The sequence below is a fragment of the Danio rerio genome, chromosome 16 (genome assembly GCF_052040795.2).
Source record: "Danio rerio strain M-AB ecotype USA chromosome 16, GRCz13ab, whole genome shotgun sequence".
NCBI lineage: Eukaryota > Metazoa > Chordata > Actinopteri > Cypriniformes > Danionidae > Danio > Danio rerio.
Genome location: NC_141036.1, coordinates 1,665,001 through 1,677,690, shown reverse-complemented (window position 1 = coordinate 1,677,690; position 12,690 = coordinate 1,665,001). Strand labels below are relative to the sequence as shown.

Here is a 12,690-nt window from a genome sequence, read left to right as displayed (position 1 = left end):
ATATGAGGGGGATGCCCCCACATGTATAGCTATACCAGTAAATTTTGACCTGTTTTCGTAAAGATAGCAGAATGTGTGTGTGTGTGTGTGTGTGTGTGTGTGTGTGTGTGTGTGTGTGTGTGTGTGTGTGTGTGTGTGTGTGAGAGAGAGCATTTGTGTGCACCTTTTATTCCTTACAATGTGGGGACCAACAACAAGTCCTAACAAGAATAGCAGTACCTGTAAATTATAACCTTGTGGGGACATTTTTTCATTATTATGTGTGTGTGTCTTGTATACCTTACGATGTGAGGGGCAAATGTCCCCACAAGTATAGCAATACCAGTACATTTTGACCAATCTTCGTAAAAATAGCAGAATTGGTTGTGTGCCTTGTATACCTTACAATGTGGGGACTAAATGTCCCCACAAGTATAGCAATACTAGTAGATTTTGACCAATCTTCGTAAAAATAGCTGAATGTGTGTGTGTATGTGTGCCTTGTATACCTTACGATGTGGGGACTAAATGCCCCCACAAGTATAGTGATACCTGTAAATGTTGGACTAGAACTCATAAAGATAGTAGAGCGTGTGTGTGTGTGTGTGTGTGCGTGTGTGCTCGTGTGTGCGCGTGTGTGAACGCGAGCATTTGTTTGTGTGCACCTTCTATTCCTTACATTGTGGGGACCAAATGTCTTTACAAAGTATAGCAGTACCGGTAAATTATAACCTTGTGGGGACATTTTTTCATCATTATGTGTGTGTGTTTTGGGGCCTTGTATACCTTACAATGTGGGGACCAAATGCCCTCACAAGTATAGCAATACCTGTAAATTTTGCTGTCTTCATAAAGATAGCAGTGTGTGTGTGAGAGTATTATCTACATGCACATCGTAATCGTTGTTTTTTTTACTAATTATTATGAGCATGTTCAGATCTTGAGCGCTGAGTAAAATGAGCAGTTTCTACACAATATGTATATTGCAACAACAGTCATTAACAGTATTTTTTCCTCTCCCACACACACACACACACACACACACACATGCACACAAGCAGCAGGAGAAATGTTAGCCGTCACTCAGAGTTAATGAAGTTCATAGTAGTGTGTCTGTGCGTGTGTGTGGATCTCATGTGGTTGCTCTTATACTGCTTTCCCGAAGGTGGAAGTGATTTCTGCAGCTCTCCAGCAAATCTGGCAGTGATTTTGCAGCTTTGCTTTGTGTTTGAGGAGGTTTTTCTGCTGTGTGTTTGTGTGTAAACCCACCTGTGCTGTCAAAGCAGGCCTGCGAACAGCTCTGTCAGTCTGAAGAGCGTTAATTGCTTATATGCACAATTATTAGGACTCTGCTTGTGTTGTTTTTGAATGGATCTGGAACAGTTTTGTGTGTGTGTATGCAAATTATGCAATTAATATTTTGTTAAATAAGGGTAAAAATACAAAAAGATGATTCATAATATATATATATATATAAAAAAGTATTATATAATTAGTATTAGTTACGTTACATACCGGCCACTTTATTAGGTACACCTGTCAGCTAAGAACTGAGGCTACAATTCACACAGACTCACCAAAACTGGACAATAGAAGATTGGAGAAACGTTGCTGCTCTGATGAGTCTCCATTTCTGCTGACACATTCGGCTGCTCGGCTCACAATTTGGCCTCAACAACATGAAAGCATGGATCATCCTGCCTTGTATCAGCGGTTCAGGCTGGTGGTGGTGGTGTAATGGTGTGGGGGAGATTTTCTTTGGGTCCATTAGTACCAATTGAGCATCAACGCCACAGCCTACCTGAGTATTGCTGCTGACCATGTCCATCCCTTTATGAGCACAGTGTCTCCATCTTCTGATGGCTACTTCCAGCAGGATAACGCAGCATGTCATAAAGCTCAATCATCTCAGACTGGTGAACATGACAATGAGTTCACTGTACTCAAATGGCCTCCACAGTTACCAGAGCTCAATCCAATAGAGCAGCTTTGGGATGTGGTGGAACGGGAGATTGGCATCATGGATGTACAAATCTGCAGCAACTGTGTGATGCTATCATGCCAATATGGAGCAAAATCTCTGAGGAAGATTTCCAGTATCTTGTTGAATCTCTGCCACCGAGGATTAAGGCAGGTCTGAAGGCAAAAGTGGGTCCAACCCGGTACTAGTAAGGTGTACCTAATAAAGTGGCCGGTGTATGTAACTAAGGATCCACAGAGCCATGATTTGTTAAATGAATCTCTGAAAAGCTGCTTTATGGTTAGTGTTTAGCTGTTCAGATTAATAATAGTTTCGTTTCTTCAACCGGGAACAACAGGAGACGTGCATTTACCATGTTTCATTACTCCCGGCTGTAAATCTACATGAAAATAATTGAAATTGATTTTACACTTTATCCTCGGTCTGTTGTTGCTCATGTCACCATCATGTTGTCCGTCTACTTTATAGCGTTTCCCTCCATAATATGCAGTCATGGTGTTTTTAAAGAGCAGCTAAAACAGATTTATTCATCAGGCAAATTTATAACACGTCAGGCAAAGCGTAAATAATGTAAATAAATGGCGAATAACATTGCCTCCTGTATGTTTTATGCACTGCTCACGTCATATTTGTAATGCTTCACTTCCTGGTACTAATATATAATTGTTAATTGTTAGTAAAAATCATGTTTTGGTTGCTTTATTAAGACATCTTGAAAACTGTGACATTTAATAATCACTGATTTACACAGATGTGTATTTCATTTAAAGAAGAAGGTTGCTGTTAAATAGATGGTTTTCTAGTTTGCCTAAATAATGCTGATAAGTTAGATCATGTGTACCTGCACTACCTTAAAGTCTTGTCATGGATCTCAGTTGTAAGAGCAACACATAATAACTTGACTTCCAGTTGATCATTTGGAAAAGTGTCAGAAGGTGGATTTCTCTGATGGATCATCTGTTGATCTGCATCCCAATCACCACAAATACTGCAGAAGACCAACTGGAACCAGCATGGACCAAGATTCTCACTGAAATCAGTCAAGTTTGGTGAAGGAGACATCATGGTTTGGGGTTACACTCAGTATGCGAGAGATCTGCAGAGTGGATGATCAACATCAACAGCCTGAGGTATCAAGACATCTGTGCTGCCCATTACATTACAAACCACAGGAGAGGGACAATTCTCCAGCAGGATAGCGCTCCTTCTCATACTTCAGCCTCCACATCAAAGCTCCTGAAAGCAATGAGTGCTCCAGGATTGGCCAGCCTTGTCACCAGACATCAACATTATTAAGCATGTCTGGGGTAAGATGAAGGAGGAGGCGTTGAAGATGAACACAAAGGATCTTGATGAACTCTGGGATTGCCGTTCCAGAGGACTTTATTAATCAGTGATGTGAGTCATGTCAGAGATGTATGGATGCAGTCCTCCAAGCTCATGATGGAGTCAGACACAATATTCATTCTGTCTCCACTGCAGCAGGACTTTATATTCTATACTGGACATTATTTCTGTTCAGTGATGACACTTTAGTTTAAGCAAAGTCAGACTTTACTGTCCTAATGAAATCATTAATAATCAAGACATGATCAGATTTTATTGTGCTCAAATAAGCAAAATCTAGAGGCCTTCGCCTTTCATAGAGACACTTCTGACACCAAATGATCAACTAGAAGATGAGTTAATATTTAGTGTTCCTAAAAATTGGATAGGCGACAAGACTTTTGTTAGCTAGTGTAAGGGTTTTTAAACTGTGGGTCGCACTATGTGGAAAGGTGGGTCGCACAGCGTCACTTAGCTGCAGCTATATTTACATTGCAGTGAATCAAAACCAGTACGATAATTAGCGAATGATTCTTTAGAGATGATTCTGTTTTTCAAATGAATCATTTAGGTTATAAAGCATGAGCTGAAACAGTCTGAATCACCATTCATTGAATGACTGAGTCAGATTAATTTGTGTTGAACTGTCGCGTGTGTACGTCAGTAGCGTGCAGCATTCATGTTTGGGAAAATGGAAAAGTTTTTAAAACTAAAGGCGCCGCAGACCTCTGATATGTCTTCAGATCAAACCAAAACTAAAAAGGAGCCACACAGAAAATTTGATCAGTCCTACATTGATTTTAATTTTATTGCCGGCAGAGGCGTAGCGGACGGGCATGCACCGTGGGGGGGGCCTGCGTGATTAGGGGGCCCCACGTCGTCGCGATTTTCAATAATTGAAAATCCCGCAACCGCAATAATCAAACTCTTGGGAACAACTGTGGTCGGAACCAAAGTTCACAGGTCTGTGTTCTCTGAACTCCTCTCAAGCGGTGGACTACTTCATTCTGATTGCTTGCCGCCGAACCGCGTCATAGCTCATACCATAAAGTTGACTTGATTTCAACTCTCCTCGACGGCCACACAAGAGAAGACGCGCAGCGCTGTTCCTCGCCGCCGGTTCTCGTTAAAAATGAATGACTTCTGGCTAATTTGACGCTCTCGCCGCTTTTGGTTTGTGATCGCTCCTCAGTTTGTGAAGGCCCTGCGTTGTCGCTCCGCCCCGCCCCCTTTCCCGCTCCTCAGTTCGTGAAGGCCCTGCGTTGTCGCTCCGCCCTGCCCCCTTTCCCGCTCCTCAGTTTGTGAAGACCCCGCGTTGTCGCTCCACCCCGCCCCCTTTCCCGCTCCTCACTTTGTGATCGCTCCTCGGTTTGTGAAGGCTTCCCTGCGTTGTTGCTGCACCCCCCCTCAACCCTCCGCATTTTGCGCTACGCCACTGCGCAGAGGTCCAGAGAGAGAGGAAGTCCTGCATTGTCTTTTATGTTTAGAAAAGCTTGCAAGTGCTAGCATGTAACCCTTAAAACTTAAACGGCTCCTGACAACAAACATTCTGCATATGCCAACAAAGGTTGATCATATTCTCTTCTGAAAGATTATCTTCACCAACAAAAAATGATCCCAGTTACAGCCAGCATCCCACAAAAAGCACTTCGAGCCTCATTTTGTGCATATCAAATCGCAAAATCCAAAAAGCCACACACCATATATTTTTGACTGCTTTGAATGGAAACATGTTTTACCCATTTTTCCATATTAAAATATTATGGTCGGTCTTGAGATTGAATTACTTACCTAGGTGGGTCCCGGATTGAAAAAGTTTGGGAACCCTTGAGCTAGTGTATATAGTTAAAATCATGTGATGTATTCAAACTATGTAAAATTTTACAGTGGTTTAAATGATTTTATCGGTGATTTCGTTATTACTGTATTTAGTTTTTCATAATAAGAGTTGTGTTCTGTTTTGAACACGGCTGATTCATTCTTTATGTGTTGTTTTTGCTCTCATTTCTTTAATCTTTGTTTCCAGCTACTATAATTTGGACGACATCAGCCATGAAACCATTAATAAATACCTGTCAAACCTGGTGGAGAGGAGTCTGAGGGATCTGGAATGTTCCTACTGCATGGAGATACAACAGGTAGAGCTACTCCATTCACATCATGGGGTGTCCTGGAGGGTCGGTGTCCGGCAGATTTGAGTTCCCACTTTCCTCAACACACCTGCATGGATGTTTCTAGAAAGCCTAGTAAGAGCTTGATTAGCTAGCCCAGGTGTGTCTGATTGGGGTTGGAGCTAAACTTTGCAGGACACCGGCCCTCCGGGACCGAGTTTGGACATGCCTGATTTACATGTCCACGTATTTATCAGTGGTCAACCCGGTACTAGTAAGATGTACCTAATAAAGTGGCCAGTGAGTGTATGTTAAATGTGTTTATAATGCAATTAAAACGCTTTTATAGTGTCTGTGTGTTGTGATGTTTGCGTATGGCTTCACTTTGTGTTATAAATATAGACTTTGTACTATGAAGCTCATGTAAATGTCCTGAAGAAAGAATGTCATCTTTGACCTGCCCCCCACTGTACGCCTGTATTTTGACCTCCGTCATGTTAATCAGTGACCGTCTGTGTTTTATTTTATGTGTCTAGGACGAGCAAACCATCGAGCCCCTGACATACGGCCGCATTTCATCCTATTATTACCTGAAACACCAGACCATCCGCATGTTCAAAGAGCGCCTGAAGCCCGAGCTGCCGGTCCACGAGTTGCTGGCCATCCTGTCGGTGAGCAAACATTCATTTTTAATGCATCTTCATCCAGTGTCTGCGGTCATCTTCTGCTCACCGAGGCGTTCAGTGCACTTTAATCACCAATGCATCACCACCTTCACCGGCCAGCATCCTGACCCTGTTAATGATTAGTGCATGAGCAGAGCTGCGGAGTGAAGCTTTACATTTACTCCAGGCTTGTCATGCTCCTTGATTTAAACCGGCCTTAATTTTACTCATAGTTTAGTGCATATACGTATACTGTTTTTTAATTGGATGCTATCGTATGCTATATTTGTGCATATACATTAGATTAGTCAGTGCTTTAAGCCAAATATGGAGCTAATCTAAGAAAATAATGTGCTGTGACGGTCCAAAAGTTGGCCAAATTTATCAATTAGGGAAAAAGAATAAATACAAATGTTAAATAAAGGAAAAAACGTCTTTGCCAAGAGAACATTTCCTTTGCATCTCAGTGAATATAGCTAATGCATTTCGGGGCAAACTGATAAACGGATATATTTATTAAAATTTAGTCAACAAAGATCTTTAGAAAACCAAATAATACACACTTAAATTCAAGCAAATATTGCAAAGAAAAATGCAAAATTTAGACAAAATATTCACACACACACACACGTTTGTTTTTGTGAAAAGTGGGGACATAACATAGGTTTCCATTCATTTTATACTGTTCAGACCGTATATTGTATTGCCCTCACCACACCCCACCCCTAAACCCAACCATCACAGGAGACTGTGTGCAGCTTTACTCTCTGATTAAACTCATTCTGTAGGATTTGTAAGCATTTTGAGAAATGAAGACGTCACCAATGTCCTCATATTTTGTATCAATCACCTTCTTTTTGTAATACCTGTGTCATACCCATGTCATTATCCGCTTGAGCGGCTTCCGGGTCCAATTCAACTGAATGGGGAGACTCATGAAATGGTAATAATAAACGTTTACAAAGCCATTTAATGCTTTCACGATGGCAGTATATATGTCCTTGCCTAATAACCGATGGCCAGAAAGTGATACATTTTTTTTATAAATTGTTAAATTCATGGTATTTGTTATGCAGCAAGCCCAGAGATTGTTGTGTACACTATGACTTTATATAAAATTAACTGTAATGTGTGATCATAAACAAATGATTTCTCCACTCAAATGAATGGCGGCTTGGACGCGGAAACAGTATACATACTTCACAAACACGTCACCGCTTAACAAGCGGATACAGATTTGTGTCCTGATATGTCACACACACACACACACACACACACACACACACACACACACACACGCACAGATATATACAGTTGAAGTCAGAGTTATTCTCCCCCTTTACATTTTTTTCTTTTTAAAATATTTTCTAAATGATGTTTTGGAAATGTTCATAGTATGTCTGATAATATTTTATCTTCTGGAGAAAGTCTTATTTGTTTGATTTTGGCTAGAATAAAAGCAGGTTTAAAATTTTTAAAAGCCATTTTAAGGAAAATATTTGTCCTTATTATTATTTGTCCAAAAAAAAAAAAGTTTTTTAATAACCCTAATAACCCTTTAAGCTATTTTTTTTTTTGGACTGTCTACAGAACAAACCATCATTATACAACAACTTGCCTAATTACCCTAACCTGCCTAGTTAACCTAATTAGCCTACTTAAGACTGCAAAATATCTAGTCTAATATTATTTACTGTCATCATGGCAAATATAAAATAAATCAGTTATTAGAGATGAGTTATTAAAACTATTAAATTCTCAGATTAGGTCAGTCTGAGATTATGGGCGGGGCTAACATACTTAACAACGCCCCCTCCAGCTGTCATCGCTATGACAACAAACATAAATGGTGAGGAGGAGGAGTCTATTAGGTTGTAAAACTCTCCCCAAACCTTTTCCCCATATCTCTGAATGAAATGCCTACTTTACTGCATCCAATCAGCTCGCAGTAGGAAAAACAAGCCACGCCCACTTTTTATTATTTAATATTCCTTTTTTAGGAACTGCATCGCAATACGAAAACAGTGGTTGCAGCGTCCTGTTCATCCAGACTTTAATTTAAACATAATTTTACTTGCAATTGAATACCATTTCTGCCTACTCTGCCCACTTCTGTGCTTGAGTCCAGTTTGCCACACACACACACACACACACATAATTGCCCCCTGAAGGGTTGGTGTGAAAATGATCAGCTCTTTACATTCGCCTCATTAGAAAAAAAGCCCCGCTCTCACCGATCGCCAGCATAATTGAGACATAAAGGCTTTTCACACTTCAGTGACATGACATCTGTCTCATTGTGGAGCCGCTGCACAACGGATGGAAACATTGCCGAAAACGTCCCCTTAAATAGTTTTATAACCGCTCCTGCTGGACGATCACGTCTCCAGAATGGGCTGTAAATTAGTGTCTTAATTGCACTTAATTTTAAGCACAACGTTAGTTTTTAATTAGGCTAAATCTGAATTGGTGTCAGCCATTCTGTCTGTTTGTTGTTATTGTGTTTCCACTTATTTGTTGTTGCTCCAAAATTAAGTTTAAGTTTATGAATATTGAAGTTTTAGCACTTTGCTGAGCCGTTGCTGAGGAATAAACAAATTTGCATTATTTAGTTTCAATTCTTTTTATGGATACAAAATTTATCATGACTTGTCATTCTTAACTATATTATATTATATTATATTATATTATATTATATTATATTATATTATATTATATTATATTATATTCAAATTTATATTATACTATATTATACTATATTATATTATATTAAAGTTTATGTTATAAATTATATTATATTATATTATATTATATTATATTATATTATATTATATTATATTAAAATGTATATTATATTATATTAAAAGTTATTATATTATTTTATATTATATTATATTATATTAAAATGTATATTATACTATAATAAATTATATTATATTTTATTGTATTATATTATAATAAATTATTATATAATAAATTATATTATACTATAATAAAATATATTATATTATATTATATTATATTATATTATATTATATTATATTATATTAAAATTTATATTATACTATAATAAATTGTATTATATAATAAATTATATTATATTAAAATTTATATTTTATTATATTATATTAAAATTTATTAAATTATTTTATATTGTATTAAAATGTATTATATTATATTATATTATATTATATTATATTATATTATATTATATTATATTATATTATATTATATTATATTATAATAAAAGTAATAGTGGCAGAAGGTGGATTTTTCCCATGAATCATCTGTTGAACTGCATCCCAATCATCACAAGTACAGCACAAGACCTACTGGAACCAGACTTTTGTCAGCTAGTGTTCATTTTTTGTGTCAGTTTTGAGATTTCTACAGGGTGAATCAATGATCTTCCAGTTGATGTACGGTTTGTTAGGATAAGAGTTTTCCCGATGTTAAAAGACAGATTCATCTGCTCAAAATAAAGACGCTGTGAGAGCCGCTTTGAGTCATGCCTGTGAATGTTAATGCCGGTGTGTGTGTGTGTGTGTGTGTGTCAGTAATAGGCAAAAGAGCACATGTTAATGCGGTAATGATGCCTGAGGCAGCAGGGATAAATCACTGATCCTCACAGTTATATGTGTCCCGCTTGATTATCCACTTACCACTCACTCATTACGTGTGTCTGTCCGAACGCTCACACAAAAGCCTGACATGAGGTGGGCGGGACCCCCCGTTTTCACTCATTCAATGGCAGCAAATGAAATGACCCTCTGCGTGACGCCTCCCCCATCAGACCCTCGTTCACCCGTATTGTGCTGTAATTACCATGGAACGGCTCATAATGAGACACCAAGTCAAGCCACCAGAGCTCCCCCTGTCCCTACACAGTGGTCTTGACCTTCTATAGTGTCTAGCTTTTAAACTCCTACAAAAAAAAGCCTTAAACTGTTGGATTGGTGATTCAATATTTGATTTTTTTTGTATGTCTCAAGAAATAATATGTATTATTGTTATGATTATTATTATTATTATTATTACTATTATTATTATTAATATTACTATTATTATTATTATTATTATTATTATTATCATCATTAAAATTATTTGGGTTTATAGTTTAAGACATGGGAAATACAGTGTTTCTCCTGGTTTATTATATTATATTATATTATATTATATTATATTATATTATATTATATTATATTATATTATATTATATTATGTTATATTTTTGTATGTCTCAAGAAATAAAATGTATTATTATTATTATTATTATTATTAAATTATATTATTTAATTTAATTTTATATTATATTATATTATTTAAATTTCATTTCATTTATAATAAATTCTATTATATTATATTATATTACATTATTTAATATTATATTATATTATATTATATTATATTATATTATATTATATTATATTATATTATAATAAAATGTATTATTTTATATTATATTATTTTATATTTTATTATTTTATTTAATATTTTTATATTATATTATATTTTTGTATGTCTCGAGAAATACAATGTATTATTATTATTATTATTATTATTATTATTATTATTATTATTAAATAAAAATTATTATTTTAAGACATGGGAAATACAATGTTGGGTAGAGGCTGTTTCTCCTGGTTTGAGCTGCATTTCTACCTGTTGTCAACAATATTGTTTAAATTGATGGAGTTGTGTACAGGTAGGTTTTAATCCACCATGCCATTCCTTCTGGAACGGACTTCAGTGGTAATAGTTTTTATTTTCGGCATTATAATGATCCCCTAGTTGCATTGAAATCCTATTTTAGAGAAAGAAAATAGCTGATGAAACACAGACAGTCATGAAATGTCCTACACAGTGTCCAGACCTGAATATTATAGAGGCTGTATGAGATCACCCGGACAGAAAAAGAAAGATATGGCACTCCAAACCTAAAGAAGAGCTCTGGAAGGTGCTAAATAAGGCCTGGTGTTTTTACACAGCACATTACTTCAGAAAATATCAGGACAATTAGAACCAAACAGTTCAAGGTGCCAAGGAAAGCCACATTAAACTGGAAGAGGAAATGTTTTGCTGTTGTTTTGAACATGTTTCCTATATTTTTTGGTTAAGACACTGATTGATTATATACTGTGTCAAAGTGTTAGTCCAGCATAGGACTTTAGCGCAGTACTCTATGTACATTGAAAGAGTAAAACGTATAATAGGTGCCTGTAAACAGAGTGTGATGTGTGCTGGCAGTTGTTGTTTTTTTGCCATGAAGTACTGTATGTGTCTGGTGGCAGATGTTCAGAGGGTGATTTGTGTCTTTGCAGGCAAAAACACTGTACATTTTGAGGAAACACTATTAAGGGAGTTTTGTCGCACTTTATTAGTTCTGTAGATTTCGATTAAAATAAGAGGTCACTTTACACGTATCTTTTCTGTGATAAAAGCAGGTTTTGTCCTAACCAGCTCCAACAAAATTTCTATTTTAGAAATGTTTTCTATTTCCACAACATCACAGCAGAACAAAAGCATAAACAAGGTACTGATTATGGGCTTTATTCAGTGTTCAATGCTACGAATGTGAGTTTAAACAACAAAAGCATAAACTACTATGACTGATCACCTCAGGTACTGATTATGGGCTTTATTTAGTGTTTAGGGCTACGAATGTGAGTTTAAACAACGACAGCATAAACTACTATGACAATAATCGCCCTCAGGTACTGATTATGGGCTTTATATTCAGTGTTTAATGCTCCCAATGTGAGTTTAAAGAACAACAGCATAAACTACTATGACAATGGTCATCCTTGGTGGCAGAGTCCGGACACTAGCTCTGTCTTGTCCTGTTTCTGTCATTGTGTGTGTCTGCGTGTGTCTGGGATGCGCACTCTTGTACTCGAGTTTGTGTTTTGTTCTGTTGGCATGTGTTGCGCTGTTTCATTCTTAGCGTCTCTGTTTAGTTGGTTTCGGTTTTGGTTGGCGCTGAGACGAAACATGCGTGCTGCATATTAGTGAGCGCACGGTAAGGTTTTTTCATCTATCGTGTGCTCGTGTCTTGTGTCCGTTGTCTAAGCACGTGGCTCTGTGTTTACACTTTTGTTGTGTGCTTCAGTGTTGTGTTTGTCTTGTCATACGAACACGCGGTTAATCAACTCTCTCATTGGCTGCGTGTTCTCGTCGTGCTTTATGTGAGCACATGGCTTGTGTTGTCTCTTTGTGTCATGTGCTCTCCTGTCTACTGTCTAGTCCCACCCTCCTCGTTAACCCATTATTAGTAAATTATGTTCATCTGTTTGTGTGTTAGTTTACTTCTGCTTATATTCTCCTCATGTCTGCTGTCCTGTGCCAGTTCGTCATCATATGTTGTCTTGTCGCGTTGTATGTTGCTTTGTTCCAGTCCAGAGTCTTCCAGTCTTGATCCCTGCCAGCATTTCCATCCTAGTTTGTTTTGATTGTTTGTTTGTTTTATTAATGTTTTCCCCCTCGGGGTTGTTTATTTTGCCTTTTATTTTGTTTTATTATAAATAAATATTTATTTACCCTCCACTTGGGTTCTCGCTCCTTTTTCCCCAACCATCCATCGTGACAATTATGGGCTTTATTCAGTGTTTAATGCTACGAATGTGAGTTT

General features: G+C 37.2%; 1 protein-coding gene across 2 annotated transcripts in view; it reads left to right on the top strand.

The window, feature by feature from the left end:
- ascc3 (activating signal cointegrator 1 complex subunit 3) overlaps positions 1 to 12,690 on the top strand; it is a 263,272-nt gene that overhangs the window by 233,939 nt on the left and 16,643 nt on the right. For both annotated transcript variants that reach the window (XM_087286373.1, XM_087286372.2), the window contains exons 35-36: positions 5,313 to 5,424; positions 5,934 to 6,068. In XM_087286373.1, coding sequence (XP_087142499.1) covers positions 5,313 to 5,424; positions 5,934 to 6,068 — 247 coding nt within the window. The remainder of the gene's footprint in view (positions 1 to 5,312; positions 5,425 to 5,933; positions 6,069 to 12,690) is intronic.